The following is an 18158-nucleotide window of genomic DNA, read 5'->3' on the forward strand; positions in this document are numbered from 1 at the left end:
AATTGGCACAGTTGTTAAATACAAACTTATTAATTATAAGGAATAATATTGGTGCGGTTGGTGCTTTTCTTTGTGGTGAGCCCTGACAAATCCTGACCTGGTGAATAACAATAAGGAATGGCATCAGTGAGTTAATGGCTCTGCTCTTGAAACTCAGCATATAAATAATCCGTCAGTAGTACAAATCCTCACCCTGACCTAATACTTTCCAGTTTCCTGAATGCTCCTGCCTCGCCCTCCCCGCTCACAGTAGTCTGAAAGGCTGAAGTGAACTCCAGTTTTCAAATCCATACTCCGAGTTTTATTTTATGTTCACCACCTTGCAGGCGTGAAATATGATGGGCATTATATCCAGCCAATAAAAAGCCGCAAAGCGTCAATTCTGAGTTCGTTGTAATATATCTCCCAATCAGGAAGCAATGGCTAAGACATAACGCACATATCACCAATGACAGAGCAGATTCGCAGCCTTGACGTCAGGCTTAGTGGTTAATTCAAGATGCCATATTGTGTGTGGAACAGACGTCGCTAATTTCACCCTCTGTTCGTCGACGTTTCGTCCCATTAAAAGTCTTTCACTAGGCTTTCTGAACACTGTCTAGCTCGTTAACACGTGTAATATGCATTGTGGGAGAGCAATTCCACTTCTACTCAATGTCCAGTGAGTTATTCGAAGAAACGTGTGGGCTAATCTTCCAAGGCGCCATGTTGGATGTGGCATTCTATGTGTACATTGAAACGGAGCCAAACGCGTCATATTCCCCTCCCCCTATAATTGTATTGCAGTTATTTTATTCTTCCAAAATAATATTTCCGTATTCCAGTAACGAAGGCATATATGAAAATATCACCTTATGTACTACGATTTATGCCCGGGGTGTGTGTGTGTGTGTGCGTGCGGCGGTAATGGCCATTATGGGAAAGGGAGGGGTTGTGCTGTCATTACCAATTCGGCTACGGCGTGCAGCTAGTTATGGCGCAGCCGCCCGCACTAGTGCCGCATGTAGCAGTGCACAGCGTGTATGAGAGAAGCTGTCATTGCCACACAGCACAGAACATGTATACACTAGCGTCTAATAACACCATCTCACCGTGAGCCGGCAATAAGTGACCGGGCGGGGATACTGTAGTGTACCCATACAAGACGGATAAAGATAACCTGGTAAGGACTGGCTTTCCCCCAGCCGGTAGGGGCAGCATTATTCCCCGCCAGGAGCATGTGAGAGGTAACTAATGGGGCAGTGTGTATACAGGGAGCGCAGTGGACACAGCGCAGCTGGAAGCTACGTAGCCGGCTCTTGCACCAATACCCCTCGCGGTGAGGGGGAACCCTGCTGCATTACACAGCGCCAGACGCGGGCACACAGCCGCGCTCTCATACACAGTAGCGGCGGCTACTGCCGCGTCTCACAGGCGGCTGCGTTTTACCTTCGTAATTGCAGCATGTCACAGATCTCAGGCTAGCGGACAGCCCCGGTACTGCACTCCAGCGGCGGCAGCAGGAGGGCGGGACAGTCCGGTCTCGGAGAGGTGACTGTGTAATACAGGGGGAGGGTCAGTGCCGAATGGAAAATTTCCACTCGGTTTCTCTCCTTCCTTAAGGGTTAAGTAAATGGGGGGGTGTTGGCGGGGAGAAAAAACCGCGTTTCTCTTGCGAAACCGCCCAGTAGCCGCAGCCCGGTCGGTTTTGCGAGGGAAACGCTAGTTAACTTAGCAGCTGCCTGCTCTGTACCCAGTGCTATATGCGCCTATATATCAGAGTAATGATAGCATATGTACTATATATAATGTCTGCTATACGTGAGTGGCGTGCCCATGTGGGGTGGGGGGGCAGTGTGGTGGGGCGCTCCCCTGGCACACGGGTGTGGATATACAGTATATGGCTTCCTGAGAGGAAAGGGGTAACAGAGGACAGGTGTGGAAGTGGCCGGGGCAGTCACACTGCTGGTAGGAAACTACTGTAGTCACATCGCGCTATAATACATCGCGTTTATAGAACGCAACTCGCTGGATCTGTCGCGATGTGGGCGCCCCATGCAGGAGATGCTCAGTCAGTGTCCTGCACATACTGTATATAGAATACCCGGTGTCCTAGAACGCAAGTCTTAAGGAATAGCGAATGCGTGCATATCAGATTGTGCGCAGAGGGCAAGCAGATGCCCCAGGGGCATGTTTCACAACGTAAAGGGGCTGTTCTTATTCTATGCGCTTTACTGGGGTTTTTTTTCCCCCTGCTAGCTTTGCACACGCCACCAGCAACCCGCTCCCCCTCCCGGAGAAAAATAAAAAAACCTGTCCATTTGCATTGCCAAACTAAGCGCTGCTAATGCTAAGTCACGGCGCATGCGCTATGGAGCGACCGGGGGGCGCAGAGGCTGCCCGAGGAACTGCAGCTGGGAGAGCGCAGGCAAACAAGTCCCCCTCCCCCATTGTTTTAGCTTGGGCCAATCAGACAGCGTAGATGATGGCCCCCCTTTTCTGGGGAAACATTCACCAATCAGCGGGTGAGAAGCCGGTTTGTTGCTCCTCCCTCTAATCTATATTAAAGTCTCTGGCGCCGCGTGAGTCCGTCACTGGCAGTCACTATAGAAAAATAAAAAAAAAAAGCCATCTTTGCATTGTTCCCGCACCCGCTCCTCCGTCTCCGCAGCTTCCTCGGATCTACCTGCTGGAGACATCCCCCCCCACACCCACCTTTTTTTAATTTAAAGTTCTGTATAGATTAGATTAGATTTTATTACAGCCACCATGTCAGACACAGCAGTGGACGCCAGTGTGGAGAAGACAACTAAGGTAACAACTCATCTTTGTGTAGTAGCAGTGTGTGTGTGTGTGTGTGTGTGTGTTTATTTATGGTGAGCCTGGCAGTGCTGTTTGTTACAATGTATCTGTGCTGCACCTGATCTCTCCCTTACTGATACTTTGTCCCAGTTGTCAGAGGCTGCTGGCAGCGGACAAGAAGTTGGAGCTGACTGCTGGGGGCACAGTGCTGTCTGTATTGGAGGGAGAGGGGGGGGGGGGGGGGGGGGGCGCATTGGTAAGGGCAGAGCAGTTGGCAGCAGCGGTACCCGTTCAGCATCCCATTGTTAGGTGTCGCCCTGATCGGATGTAGGTGCTGTTAGGTGGTATTAGCGTGCGGAGCCTGTCAGGTACCAGCTGTCCTGAGCAGACACTACAGGGGGTGGGGATCGGGCTCCCTCCGCAGTGGCTCACACACCGGGCGCAGTGACTGCATGTCTCCGCGATTAAAGTTTACCGGCGAGTCCCGGTGTACAGTAGCTGTGTGCGGGCAGAGGGGCGCTGAGCTTCGTACTCACGACTAGTGCCCACGCACAGGGTGGGAGCGCTGGCATCCCCCGCGCCGGGAGCGATGTGCTGCTATCCTGGTACCTGCCCCCTCCCGCAGCCCACAGCGGAGCGCACAGCGAGGCTCTTACACAGGGGAGATGGGATCCGCTCCGGCGCTGTCACCCCGGCTCATGGTGCCCAGCGATCTGCTGGTGTCACCCTAGTGCCGGGGCTGTGCTGCCTCCTCACCCTGCTCTGTCCGCTGGCTGTCAGGCACGAAGTCTCCGGCATTGCCATGTCCCTTGCCGGCATAGGGGCAGATTTATTAAGCTCGGTGAAGTGATAAAGTGGAAGGTGATAAAGCCCCAGCCAATCAGTTCCTAACTACCATGTCACAGGCTGGGTTTGAAAAATGACAGTTAGGAGCTGACTGGCTGGTCCTTTATCACCTTCCACTTTATCACTTCACCAGGCTTAATAAATGTGCCCCATAGTGCCTACCGGAGATGTAGGACGGGGCATGGGGAGGGGGCTGGTTACCACGGTACATGCCGGAGGGATTGCGCCGATGGTGACAGGATGGATGCGGTCTACCCATGCATTCGGTAACCTGCTCCTGTGTGTGATGAATGTGTTATGACATTGGCCGGGACGGGCATCCTCGCTGTGGGGCACGTCCTCTGCCGTGTGCTGAGCACGGTTACATACGCCGCTGTAACCTCCGTACTACCCCGCACAGATGCCGGCTGCAATGACAGGGCTCCCCGCTGCTGGTGACATCTCCGAGTAAGCCGAGCGCAGCCGGGACCAGCCACTTGCCGGGCGGTGTACAATGATGCCTCATCCCCGACCTCCTGCACAGCGGTGTCCCTTCCCCGGCGGCAGGGAGCCTGTATGCAGCGGCGGCGCAGGGGTTACTGGGGTTCCAGCTGCGCGGATGACTTATGATGGGGAGGGGGCTGCTGCCACTTGTTTGTGTTGTACACAGTTCACCACGTCCACCGGCTGCAGTCCCGGGGGACGAGGAGTCTGCGGGGAGGGGGACAGATGGTAACCGGATTAAGACTCTGAAGGCAGAGCCTGTAATTAGGAGGTGGAGGAGGGTAATTACTGAGCGCGCTGATTGCACACTGTCTACCTGGGAATACTGATCGTGCCTAGCATGCGGGCACCGGGGGGTAATAGTGTCACCCAGCAGCACAGGGGAAGGCGGGTGAGCGGGCGGGAGGATGCACAGTGTCTCCGTCCTGTACTGCCCGGTCACCCCGCTAATGCCATTGCTGTATTGTCTCCCCACTAATGTGTGAGCTGCTGTAGCGCGCGTCACTCACTCCCCGTAAAGTGCCGTAAGTAGCCTCCTGGGACTTGTAGTCTCCCCGCCCTCCCGCTCCGGGCGTGTCTGCATGAGGGAGTCGGGCGAGCCCAGCGTCAGCGATCTACAAATCCCGGGAGCCTGTGTGCCTCATGGGGGCCGGCACACAGAGGGGGCGACCAATCAGCCGCCCCGGAAAGCCACATAAGGACATGGGCGGGAACAATGGCTACGGACTGGCCAATGGCTGGGCGCCGTGAGCTGCACCGATTTTGAAATGGACTTTAAAGCATGTTTACAAAGTGTATGCAGAGTGCGGGCAGAGTACTACACTGTGCGGGGAGGAGGGGTAATCATGCGCATGCACCTTCTTTTTATATCGGTGCAATCTATAAAAATATATTACTTTTTGCGGAGAGCCTCTGACATCAGGCTTGTGTGGTGTAAAATGTATGTTCCCCTACCTGGAGGACTACTGAGGACCCACGTGTCCTCATTCTCCCAGGATACACCCCTTTTTTATGTATAAATATTTGGCAACATACATAGTCCCATCATGAGTCCAAGCACATAGGGTACCCGAGGAAGGGTTCTGTAATCTTTAGCAAGCTGCAACTTATGTTCTTCAGTGGATTTGTGGAGCTACTGGCAGCACATGCAGGGACTTGGCTGTCTGTGCAAAAACTACAGGGCCATATGGTGCTACCAACTGGGCAATCATTGCTGTGCGTATATTATATCCCCTGTTTACTAGTTGTGCTATCAGTTGAGTGAAGCTGGTACTTGTTCAGGCTAGTATTTGTTCATATGATGTAGTATTTCCAATTGTACAATTGGAAATACTACATAAGTGGCTTCCTGTGTGTATCCATTTATAATGTTTTAGTATTTTTGCATTGCTTACTAAATTCCCTTCTAGTTTTATTAAGGGGAGTAATAGAATTGTTTTTTTAATTATTCTTTTAAATAGGTATGTGTTGAATTCGGTTTTTGTTAAATAATATCAGATGCACCCCATCACTATGCTACCTTGTGTGTTGAAGCTATTCTTGGCCTATAAAGTCCTGAACTTCGGCACAAGTGCTCTAAAATATGGTTCTGTACACTACCATCAGAATAAAAAAGCTTTCATATTTTGACCTTGATGTCATCGTATTACTATTTTTATATTTGAAGTATATTGTGTGGGCTGGGATATGTGGCAAACAGGTCAGTGAATGGTTTGGTTTTGTATTCTTTCATAAAGGATCAGTGATCTAGAAAATGAAAGCTCACATTGCATAGTTATGTTCAAGCTGGGCTGAGACTCCTATGCTCTGTGGGTATCAGGCTTTTTATTTAAATAAGTTATGTGTGTGTTCTATTTGAACCTTCACTTATGCATCACTAGCAATGATGACCGTCATTTAAAGTGCCTTGTATAGTAAAATAAAAACAAAAAAACAAAGCGCTTAATCTCCCAAAGTTCTACATGTAATGTTTCTTGAGCATGAGTGTGGTGTGATCTGAATAGTGTGGATGCTATTGCTTTCAGGCGTGTGGCCTGGAGGAAAACTGCCACCCACTGAACAAAACTTTACTACTTGAACATTGTAACCTGCTACAATATGTAAAGCACAGCAAAATGCGCCTGAACAAGTTACAAGAGGGGGTGTTTTTTTTTTTTTTGCTGAAATATCAGGACTATGCAGTATAGGCAGATTGATAACTCGTATGATTGCCCTGTCCATTCTGCATGCTGGGGTCATATAGGTTCCACAAGCTTGGCAAGCTTACAACCTGAGCCTGTCAAGGGGATTATAACCAGATAATGACAGTGATGGTCAGACTGATAAGGCCATTCATTGTTCAGGTCTCTCATGGTATACATTGATATCGACCTGCTACATAGACAGGCCATAATAGCAGAGAAAAGGTATCTAATATTTGCACTTATGAGTGATTTTAACTATAGATGGTGCTGTCATTTTTCTTTTTAATGTGTTAAAACTAACAAACTTTTCTTTTTTTTTTTTTTTTTTTTTTTTTTTTTTTTAAGGACTTGAAAGCAAAAGAAAAGGAAGTTGTAGAAGAAACAGAAATTGGAAAGAAGGCAGCCAATGGAAAAGCAGTAAGTGCTCTATGTACTTAGAGTCCTCAAAATATTGTCAGATCAACTGAAAGTTTTGTGTCCACACAGGCCAATATATGACCCTGGAGTATAGTTGATGTCAGCATAGAATGTTTATATGCTTTATGCTGTACTTCAATGTTTTATTTCTTGTGGGTGTGTTTGTTTGTTTGTTTGTTTTTTTTTTTTTTTAAGTATAACTGGCTCCCTTATTATCCAAACATCCCATACTAGCCTAAGGGGGACATTTACTAAGCAGTGATAAGAGCGGAAAAGTGAGCCAGTGGAGAAGTGCCCATGGCAACCAATCAGCAGCTCTGTATAATTTTATAGTATGCAAATTATAGATGTTGCTTCAGAGCTGATTGGTTACCATGGGAAACTTCTCCGCCATTATCACTGCTTAGTAAATGTCCCCCTAAGACACAGGGGATGCATTGTGAGCAATTTATGCTAGGGCGCCCCCTATTTCTCACAGCTCCTGCTGAAAACTCTGTTCCTTTTGCTTGCACCAATCGAGAAATTGCAAACTCTGTCTGGTCCTGTGTTCACAACTTACAACACCCTCTGCTTCGGTTTAAAGAAGGGGCATTTTATTGGATCTGTATTACAATATCAGCATAGCACAAGGGACAATGGCTGCATGTAGCTGCTGCCAGGGGAAGGATATATTTTTGTAGCTTGCAGCCTTTAATCAATGCTTAGTAAAGGCCACTTAGATGTAGAGATTTAAGCAGCTGCTTGAAATCAGATGTAACTCTTTAAATCAGTGGAGACTTGCTAAGTAACATGCTGCAACTTACATGAGCCAATTGAATTGATCAGTCTAGTGGAAGACTAATAAAAGTAATGTCACTTTCTACAAATGAGTATCCCAGCAAGGATAACTATAGTTTCTATAACTGACCTCTCTTTCAAAAGGACAAACCTTTCATGTAATATGCATTGAAGTCTTAAATGTAACACTTCAGGAGAATGAAGAGAATGGCGATGATGGTGGAGACAATGAAGGCGATGAGGAGGAAGAAGTTGATGAGGAGGATGAAGAAGATGAAGTAGAAGGTAAATTACCACTAGCTAAAACCTTTCTAATGGATTATATGTTTATTAAAGAAGGGATTGGAGAGCAAAATCAGTATCCTAAATCTGCTCTATATTGGCAGTCATAACAGAGAAACATGTACCGGGCAATTCATTATGCGTGATGTGCGGCTGCACATGTCATGGAGAATTATGGGAGAGCAACATTGCTGCTTTTACTGCGCACCCTTATTTGGGTGTGAGGAAAAAGGAGTGCAGTTGTGCCTGCAAAGTGCTGCAGTTACAAGCTTTCGCTCGTTTCAAATTTCTCCCAGAGTGTATCTTACAATGCATGGTATAGATATTTCTCTATCGTCCTAGTGGATGCTGGGGTTCCTGAAAGGACCATGGGGAATAGCGGCTCCGCAGGAGACAGGGCACAAAAAGTAAAGCTTTACGATCAGGTGGTGTGTACTGGCTCCTCCCCCTATGACCCTCCTCCAAGCCTCAGTTAGATTTTTGTGCCCGGCCGAGAAGGGTGCAATCTAGGTGGCTCTCCTAAAGAGCTGCTTAGAAAAGTTTAGCTTAGGTTTTTTATTTTACAGTGAGTCCTGCTGGCAACAGGATCACTGCAACGAGGGACTTAGGGGAGAAGAAGTGAACTCACCTGCGTGCAGGATGGATTGGCTTCTTGGCTACTGGACATCAGCTCCAGAGGGACGATCACAGGTACAGCCTGGATGGTCACCGGAGCCTTGCCGCCGGCCCCCTTGCAGATGCTGAAGTAAGAAGAGGTCCAGAATCGGCGGCAGAAGACTCCTCAGTCTTCTAAAGGTAGCGCACAGCACTGCAGCTGTGCGCCATTTTCCTCTCAGCACACTTCACACGGCAGTCACTGAGGGTGCAGGGCGCTGGGAGGGGGGCGCCCTGGGAGGCAAATGAAAACCTATTTTGGCTAAAAATACCTCACATATAGCCTCCGGAGGCTATATGGAGATATTTAACCCCTGCCAGAATCCGTTAAGAGCGGGAGACGAGGCCGCCGAAAAAGGGGCGGGGCCTATCTCCTCAGCACACAGCGCCATTTTCCCTCACAGAAAGGCTGGAGGGAAGGCTCCCAGGCTCTCCCCTGCACTGCACTACAGAAACAGGGTTAAAACAGAGAGGGGGGGCACTAATTTGGCGTTAGAAAAAAAAAAAAAAAAAAAAAAGATGCTATAAGGGAAAACACTTATATAAGGTTGTCCCTATATAATTATAGCGTTTTTGGTGTGTGCTGGCAAACTCTCCCTCTGTCTCTCCAAAGGGCTAGTGGGTCCTGTCCTCTATCAGAGCATTCCCTGTGTGTGTGCTGTGTGTCGGTACGTGTGTGTCGACATGTATGAGGACGATGTTGGTGAGGAGGCGGAGCAATTGCCTGTAATGGTGATGTCACTCTCTAGGGAGTCGACACCGGAATGGATGGCTTATTTAGGGAATTACGTGATAATGTCAACACGCTGCAAGGTCGGTTGACGACATGAGACGGCCGACAAACAATTAGTACCGGTCCAGACGTCTCAAAAACACCGTCAGGGGTTTTAAAACGCCCTTTTACTTTAGTCGGTCGACACAGACACAGACAGGGACACTGAATCCAGTGTCGACGGTGAATAAACAAACGTATTCCTTATTAGGGCCACACGTTAAAGGCAATGAAGGAGGTGTTACATATTTCTGATACTACAAGTACCACAAAAGAGGGTATTATGTGGGATGTGAAAAAACTACCGTAGTTTTTCCTGAATCAGATAAATTAAATAAAGTGTGTGATGATGCGTGGGTTCCCCCCGATAGAAAATTATGGGCGGTATACCCTTTCCCGCCAGAAGTTAGGGCGCGTTGGGAAACACCCCTTAGGGTGGATAAGGCGCTCACACGCTTATCAAAACAAGTGGCGGTACCGTCTATAGATAGGGCCGTCCTCAAGGACCAGCTGACAGGAGGCTGGAAAATATCATAAAAAGTATATACACACATACTGGTGTTATACTGCGACCAGCGATCGCCTCAGCCTGGATGTGCAGAGCTGGGGTGGCTTGGTCGGATTCCCTGACTAAAAATATTGATACCCTTGACAGGGACAGTATTTTATTGACTATAGAGCATTTAAAGGATGCATTTCTATATATGCGAGATGCACAGAGGGATATTTGCACTCTGGCATCAAGAGTAAATGCGATGTCCATATCTGCCAGAAGATGTTATGGACACGACAGTGGTCAGGTGATGCAGATTCCAAACGGCACAAAGGTGTATTGCCGTATAAAGGAAGAGGAGTTATTTGGGGTCGGTCCATCGGACCTGGTGGCCACGGCAACTGCTGGAAAATCCACCGTTTTTACCCTAAGTCACATCTCTGCAGAAAAAGACACCGTCTTTTCAGCCTCAGTCCTTTCGTCCCTATAAGATCATATCTGCCCAGGGATAGAGGAAAGGGAAGAAGACTGCAGCAGGCAGCCCATTCCCAGGAACAGAAGCGTTCCACCGCTTCTGACAAGTTCTCAGCATGGCGCTGAGACTGTACAGGACCCCTGGATCCTACAAGTAGTATCCCAGGGGCACAGATTGGAATGTCGAGACGTTTCCCCTTCGCAGGCTCCTGAAGTCTGCTTTACCAAGGTCTCCCTCCGACAAGGAGGCAGTATGGGAAAAAATTCACAAGCTGTATTCCCAGCAGGTGATAATTAAATTACCCCTCCTACTACAAGAAAAGGGGTATTATTCCACACTATATTGTGGTACTGAAGCCAGAAGGCTAGGTGAGACTTATTCTAAAAAATTTTTTGAACACTTACAAAGGTTCAAATCAAGATGGAGTCACTCAGAGCAGTGATAACGAACCAGGAAGAAGGGGACTATATAGTGTCCCGGGACATCAGGGATGCTTACCTCTATGTCCCAAATTTGCCCTTCTCACTAAGGGTACCTCAGGTTCGTGGTGCAGAACTGTCACTATCAGTTTCAGACGCTGCCATTTGGATTGTCCACGGCACCCCGGGTCTTTACCAAGGTAATGGCCGAAATGATGATTCTTCTTCGAAGAAAAGGCGTCTTAATTATCCCTTACTTGGACGATCTCCTGATAAGGGCATAGTCCAGGGAACAGTTGGAGGTCGGAGTAGCACTATCTCGGATACTGCTACAACAGCACGGGTGGATTCTAAATATTCCAAAATCGCAGCTGATCCCGACGACACGTCTGCTGTGCCTAGGGATGATTCTGGACACAGTCCAGAAAAAGGTGTTTCTCCCGGAAGAGAAAGCCAGGGAGTTATCCGAGCTAGTCAGGAACCTCCTAAAAACAGTGCATCATTGCACAAGGGTCCTGGTAAAAATGGTGGCTTCCTACGAAGCAATTCCATTCGGCAGATTTCACGCAAGAACTTTTCAGTGGGATCTGCTGGACAAATGGTCCGGATCGCATCTTCAGATGCATCAGCGGATAACCCTATATCCAAGGACAAGGGTGTCTCTCCTGTGGTGGTTATAGAGTGCTCATCTTCTAGAGGGCCGCAGATTCGGCATTCAGGATTGGATGCTGGTGACCACGGAGCCCAGCCCGAGAGGCTGGGGAGCAGTCACACAAGGAAAAAATTTCCAGGGAGTGTGATCAAGTCTGGAGACTTTTCTCCACATAAATATACTGGAGTTAAGGGTAAATTTATAATGCTCTAAGCTTAGCAAGACCTCTGCTTCAAGGTCAGCCGGTATTGATCCAGTGGGAAAAACATCACGGCAGTCGCCCACGTAAACAGACAGGGCGACACAAGAAGCAGGAGGGCAATGGCAAAAACTGCAAGGACTTTTCGCTGGGCGGAAAATCATGTGATAGCACTGTCAGCAGTGTTTCATCCCGGGAATGGAAACTGGGAAGCAGACTTCCTCAGCAGGCACGACCTCCACCCGGGAGAGTGGAAACTTCATCGGGAAGTTTTTTCCACATGATTGTAAACCGTTGGGAAATACCAAAGGTGGACATGATGGCGTCCCGTCTGAACAAAAAACGGGACAGGTATTGCGCCAGGTCAAGAGACCCTCAGGCAATAGCTGTGGACGTTCTGGTAACACCGTGGGTGTACCAGTCGGTGTATGTGTTCCCTCCTCTGCTTCTCATACCTAAGGTGCTGAGAATAAGACGTAGAGGAGTAAGAACTATACTCATGGCTCCGGATTGGCCAAGAAGGACTTGGTACCCGGAACTTCAAGAGATGCTTACAGAGGTCTTATGGCCTCTGCCGCTAAGAAGGGACTTGCTTCAGCAAGTACCATGTCTGTTCCAAGACTTACCGCAGCTGCGTTTGTCGGCATGGCGGTGGAACGCCGGATCCTAAGGGAAAAAGGCATTCCGGAAGAGGTCATTCCTACCCTGGTCAAAGCCAGAAAGGAGGTGACCACACAACATTATCACCACATGTGGCGAAAATATGTTGCGTGGTGTGAGGCCAGGAAGGCCCCACAAAGAAATTTCAACTCGGTCGTTTCCTGCATTTCCTGCAAACAGGAGTGTCTATGGGCCTCAAATTGGGGTCCATTAAGGTTCAAATTTCGGCCCTGTCGATTTTCTTCCAGAAAGAATTGGCTTCAGTTCCTGAAGTCCAGAAGTTTGTCAAGGGAGTATTGCATATACAACCCCCTTTTGTGCCTCCAGTGGCACTGTGGGATCTCAACGTAGTTCTGGGATTCCTCAAATCACATTGGTTTAAAACCAGTCAAATCTGTGGATTTGAAGCATCTCACATGAAAAGTGACCATGCTCTTGGCCCTGGCCTGGACCAGGCGAGTGTCAAATTGGTGGTTTTTTCTCAAAAAAGCCCATATCTGTTTGTCCATTCGGACAGGGCAGAGCTGCGGACTCGTCCCCAGTTCTCTCCCTAAGGTGGTGTCAGTGTTTCACCTGAACCAGCTTATTGTGGTGCCTTGCACCTACTAGGGACTTGGAGGACTCCAAGTTGCTAGATGTTGTCAGGGCCCTGAAAATATGTTCCAGGACGGCTGGAGTCAGGAAAACTGACTTGCTGTTATCCTGTATGCACCCAACAAACTGGGTGCTCTTGCTTCTAAGCAGACTATTGCTAGTTGGATGTGTAATACAATTCAGCTTGCACATTCTGTGGCAGGCCTGCCACAGCCAAAATATGTAAATGCCCATTCCACAAGGAAGGTGGGCTCATCTTGGGCGGCTGCCCGAGGGGTCTCGGCTTTACAACTTTGCCGAGCGGTTATTTAGTCAGGGGCAAACACGTTTGTAAAATCCTACAAATTTGATACCCTGGCTAAGGAGGACCTGGAGTTCTCTCATTCGGTGCTGCAGAGTCATCCGCACTCTCCCGCCCGTTTGGGAGCTTTGGTATTATCCCCATGGTCCTTTCAGGAACCCCAGCATCCACTAGGACGATAGAGAAAATAAGAATTTACTTACCGATAATTCTATTTCTCGGAGTCCGTAGTGGATGCTGGGCGCCCATCCCAAGTGCGGATTGTCTGCAATACTTGTACATAGTTACAAAAATCGGGTTATTTTTGTTGTGAGCCATCTTTTCAGAGGCTCCGCTGTTATCATACTGTTAACTGGGTTCAGATCACAGGTTGTACAGTGTGATTGGTGTGGCTGGTATGAGTCTTACCCGGGATTCAAAATCCTTCCTTATTGTGTACGCTCGTCCGGGCACAGTACCTAACTGAGGCTTGGAGGAGGGTCATAGGGGGAGGAGCCAGTACACACCACCTGATCGTAAAGCTTTACTTTTTGTGCCCTGTCTCCTGCGGAGCCGCTATTCCCCATGGTCCTTTCAGGAACCCCAGCATCCACTACAGACTCCGAGAAATAGAATTATCGGTAAGTAAATTCTTATTTTTTTTCATGCTTAATTCTGGCCAAAGAATGATTGCATGGCACTAATGATAAATTGTGTTCTGTGCTGGATAATTGCAGTCCCATAACAGGGCGCAGGTAGGGTAGGTCACATTGATCCAACTCACTAGCCTGCTGCTCTGAGCGTCTTACAGACGCTCCAAGCGGCAGAACCGCTCCCACAGCACTAAGGGAGAAGACTTAATGTTTCTCCACACACAGTGCGGGAGCTATGAGCCGGAGGGTCGGTACTGCTGGTACCGCCCCCCACCCACCTGCCCTGTGCGATTTTTTTTTTTTTTTTTTTTTTTTTTTTTATGGTCATGGATAATTATATGCCTTAAATCCTCATTACACAAGTTACATAGTCAATGCAATGCTTACATAAACCTGCCAACGATTCAAGTATCTGGAAAAAAAATCCGACCCGTATTAACTTTCATTTTAATCCTTGTAGTGGTTAAGCATAAAATTCTAATTTGGCTAAGTATCCACAAATTAGTGCAGTATCATATAGATAACCTGGCGTCCAACATTCCACTTGATCCAGGTGAGCAGGTCAGTGTGATCTCTCATTGCGATCATCTCTGCAGAGTGATGTTGATGATGACACAGTATATATAAAAAAAAATCCCAGGGGGAGCGTTTTCAGGACACTGGGGAACCCTCCATTTTGGGCACAGTGTAGGACCCCAAATAATCCATAATGTATATGTATTGACTTTCATTAAACCGCATTTTCTGTTTTGGTGCTAAGTTTATTTATTACATTGCTTAGGCATTAATCACATAACTAATCACGTTTGTTTGTTTTTTTTTTTTTCTTCTCTATTAGGAGAAGAAGATGAGGGGGATGAAGATGATGAAGCTGATGGACCCACTGGGAAAAGAGCAGCAGAAGATGACGATGTGAGTTACAGAAGCACAACAATATAGTGATTGCATAGAAGGGGTGGTCTTCTGGTTGCCGAATGTCGGGATCCCGGCACACAGTATACCGGCGCCGGAATCCCAACACCCGGCAAACCGACACATATTCTCCCTCGTGGGTATCCACGCCCCCCCCTGGAGGGAGAATAAATAGCGTGGCGAGCGCAGCGAGCCCGCAAGGGGCTCATTTGCGCTCGCCACGCTGTCGGTATGCTGGTCGCCGAGAGACCATACTACACCCCATAGAAGTACTTGACATTTATTTTTATGAACTGTTGCAGCAGTTCAGTAGAAGGGTACTTGGATTGGGCTTTCTCTTGTATTTAACCACACAGAGGCATCCTGTAATATCCTTTTAATAAGATAATAAGCCTTTTTAATTTGTGTTAGAGGCGAATTTGCCAATTTATAGTCCTCTGTTCTGTGCAACCAGGAAATATTTTTTACTCCCACCTGCCAGGTTTGCTTATGGCTTGTGACTTAGGGGTAAATTTACTAAGATGGCAGTTCTATGTAAGATGGGATGTTGCCCATAGCAACCAATCAGATTCTACTTCTCATTTATCTAGCACCTTCTAGAAGATAATACCTGAAATCTGATTGGTTGCTATGGGCATCATCCCATCTTAAATAGAACTCCCATCTTAGTAAATTTACCCCTTAAAACTTCTGCTGTTGAGGGCAGAGGAGTGCTCCATAGGACCCATCTGTTAATTCTGAAGTGGAAATATTTCTATATGGGCTATTGTAGTGTTAGCTGCTGTCAAAGTGCTCTTACATGTGCAGTGGTCAAAGTGCTTTGGTGCATGTTTATTGTATTAAGTGTATATATTTTAAGACTCTTCACTAAAGACTCTTACAATGGTCTTAGGAGTCCTTTATCCTTATGATGGCTCCTACCTGGATCACGTCGTATTGGATGTTAATGTTTAATGTATGACCAGTACTTGCCTGCATAATTTTAGAATGCAGTGGTTTGACTGAAAATTTTCAGTCTTCAAAACTGTCCCATTTGATAGCAATCTTTTATAATAATGTTAATGTACAGTATAGTGTTACTGCTGATATGTTCTACGATTACTATATAAGAAATTATCTATTTCTAGGACGACGATGATGTTGAAACAAAGAAGCAGAAAACAGATGAAGATGACTAGAGGAAGGGGGGGGGGTTACCCTGTCATAAAAATTCTATATATAATCCTTCTCCACCGCCTCCTCACCCTCATCACGCTCAGAATATGATCACTTAAAGTGATGCATCCGTCCCACCCTTCACGCAGGCTCCCATGGCCCCCATCTCCGTCCGCACACATGGCTACGTCTGAGGCGCAAGTCATTGTGTGCCGTGGTGCATACTTTTTAGAGCAGCCCTAGGCCTTCTTAAGCTGAGTGGGCCAACCCCTTTACTGCCTGTGTGGGTTGCAATCACTTGCTGTCCTCTCTGGTCTCGAGGAAAAAGGGGGTGAGGTTCACCACAACAGAGGTTTTTGTTTTTTCCTTTTTAAATTTCTCAAATGGGAAAACTAAAACACCCTTGGATGTGGGGGTCCTATGTTTGTATTTTTTATTTACATTTTATATTTTTGTACATATTGGTATACAGCTGTCCTTTTTCTGTACCAGGGATCTGGCTGACAGGGTGTGGGGCTTTTAAATTACACATGTAATTTGTTTTATTTTATTTTTTTTGTAATTGCTCCTGTAGATTTCTGCCAATTTAAACCCTGATGTATTTTGTTCTTTTCTGGGCGGGGTGGGGTGGAGTAAGATAGGGCTGTTTCTTCTCCAAGGGGAACAAATGGAGAAATCTTTACAAAAAAAAAAGAGAAAAAAAAGTTGTTACAAAAAAAACTAAATAAATAAGACAAAATTCCCTTATAAGAAAAATATTCTGATCATTCCAGTAACTTTTTACTTTTTTTGTTGTTTTTGAGCATATTTTTAGCTGTACTTTAGATGGGTTTGGATGCGTAAAATGGCCAAAGACTTTTTTTTTTTTTTTTGTGTTCTGTCTGAAGTTGCTGTTTACTTTGTCATTTCTTGGCCTGGCTGGATGTGTGTGGCAGTATTGTCAATAAAACTGCAATTTTAATTTGCAGGCTTACTTTTTGTTCTAATAAGCATGGTGTTTGAGTCTTCTGTTCATTTATTTAGTAAAACCAACAGACATGAAAACTGGTACATACTGGTAAGTGTTAACAATAAATGTTGCTAAGCACATACACTTAGCAACATAATTTCTCCTAGTCCGTAGAGGATGCTGGGGACTCCGTAAGGACCATGGGGTATAGAGGGGCTCCGCAGGAGATAGGGCACCTAAAAAGAACTTTGACTACGGGTGTGCACTGGCTCCTCCCTCTATGCCCCTCCTCCAGACCTCAGATAGAGAACTGTGCCCAGAGGAGATGGACAATACAAGGCAGGATTTAGCAATCCAAGGGCAAGATTCATACCAGCCCACACCAATCATACCATGTAACCTGGAACATACATAACCAGTTAACAGAATGAACAAACGACAGTAACGGTCCAAGACCTATTCCAACTGTAACATAACCCTTATGTAAGCAACAACTATATACAAGTCTTGCAGAGTTTCCGCACTGGGACGGGCGCCCAGCATCCTCTACGGACTAGGAGAAATAGATTTACCGGTAGGTTTAAAATCTTATTTTCTCTTACGTCCTAGAGGATGCTGGGGACTCCGTAAGGACCATGGGGTTTATACCAAAGCATCCAATCAGGCGGGAGAGTGCGGACGACTCTGTAGCACCGACTGTGCAAACGCTAGGTCCTCATCAGCCAGGGTATCAAACTTGTAGAATTTAGCAAAAGTGTTTGACCCCGACCACGTCGCCGCTTGGCAAAGTTGTAAAGCCGAGACGCCTCGGGCAGCCGCCCAAGAAGAGCCCACTTTCCTAGTGGAATGGGCCTTAACCGAATTTGGTACCGGCAATCCAGCCGTAGAGTGAGCCTGCTGAATCGTATTACAGATCCAGCGAGCAATAGTCTGCTTTGAAGCAGGAGCGCCAATCTTATTGGCCGCATACAGGACAAACAGAGCCTCTGTTTTCCTAATTCTAGCCGTCCTGGCTACATAAATTTTTAAGGCCCTGACTAGTCCAGGGATCTGGAATCCTCCAGGTCACCGGTAGCCACAGGCACCACTATAGGTTGATTCATATGGAACGACGAAACCACTTTAGGCAAAAATTGCGGACGTGTCCTCAATTCAGCTCGATCCACATGAAAAATCAAGTAGGGGCTCTTGTGTGATAGAGCCGCCAATTCTGACACTCGCCTTGCTGATGCGAAGGCCAACAACATTACCACCTTCCAGGTAAGAAATTTCAACTCAACCTTGTTAAGCGGTTCAAACCAGTGTGATTTTAGGAACTGCAACACCACGTTCAGGTCCCATGGTGCCACTGGAGGCACAAAAGGGGGCTGGATGTGCAGCACTCCCTTTACGAACGTCTGGACTTCTGGAAGAGAAGGCAATTCCTTCTGAAAGAAAATTGAGAGGGCCGAAATCTGTACCTTAATCGAGCCTAATTTCAGGCCCATATCCACTCCTGTCTGTAGGAAATGGAGAAGACGAC

At 47.1% G+C, this 18158-nt stretch overlaps 1 protein-coding gene across 1 annotated transcript; it reads left to right on the forward strand.

Moving 5' to 3' along the window:
- Positions 1 to 2557: 2557 nt before the first annotated feature.
- On the forward strand, positions 2558 to 16676 carry PTMA (prothymosin alpha). Its single transcript, XM_063916548.1, has 5 exons — positions 2558 to 2793; positions 6639 to 6710; positions 7682 to 7772; positions 14459 to 14532; positions 15660 to 16676. Exons 1-5 carry the CDS (start codon positions 2749 to 2751, stop codon positions 15708 to 15710), a joined length of 333 nt encoding a protein of 110 aa, XP_063772618.1. The 5' UTR covers positions 2558 to 2748; the 3' UTR covers positions 15711 to 16676.
- Positions 16677 to 18158: the final 1482 nt, after the last annotated feature.

Source organism: Pseudophryne corroboree, chromosome 4 (genome assembly GCF_028390025.1).
Source record: "Pseudophryne corroboree isolate aPseCor3 chromosome 4, aPseCor3.hap2, whole genome shotgun sequence".
In the NCBI taxonomy this organism is placed as follows: domain Eukaryota; kingdom Metazoa; phylum Chordata; class Amphibia; order Anura; family Myobatrachidae; genus Pseudophryne; species Pseudophryne corroboree.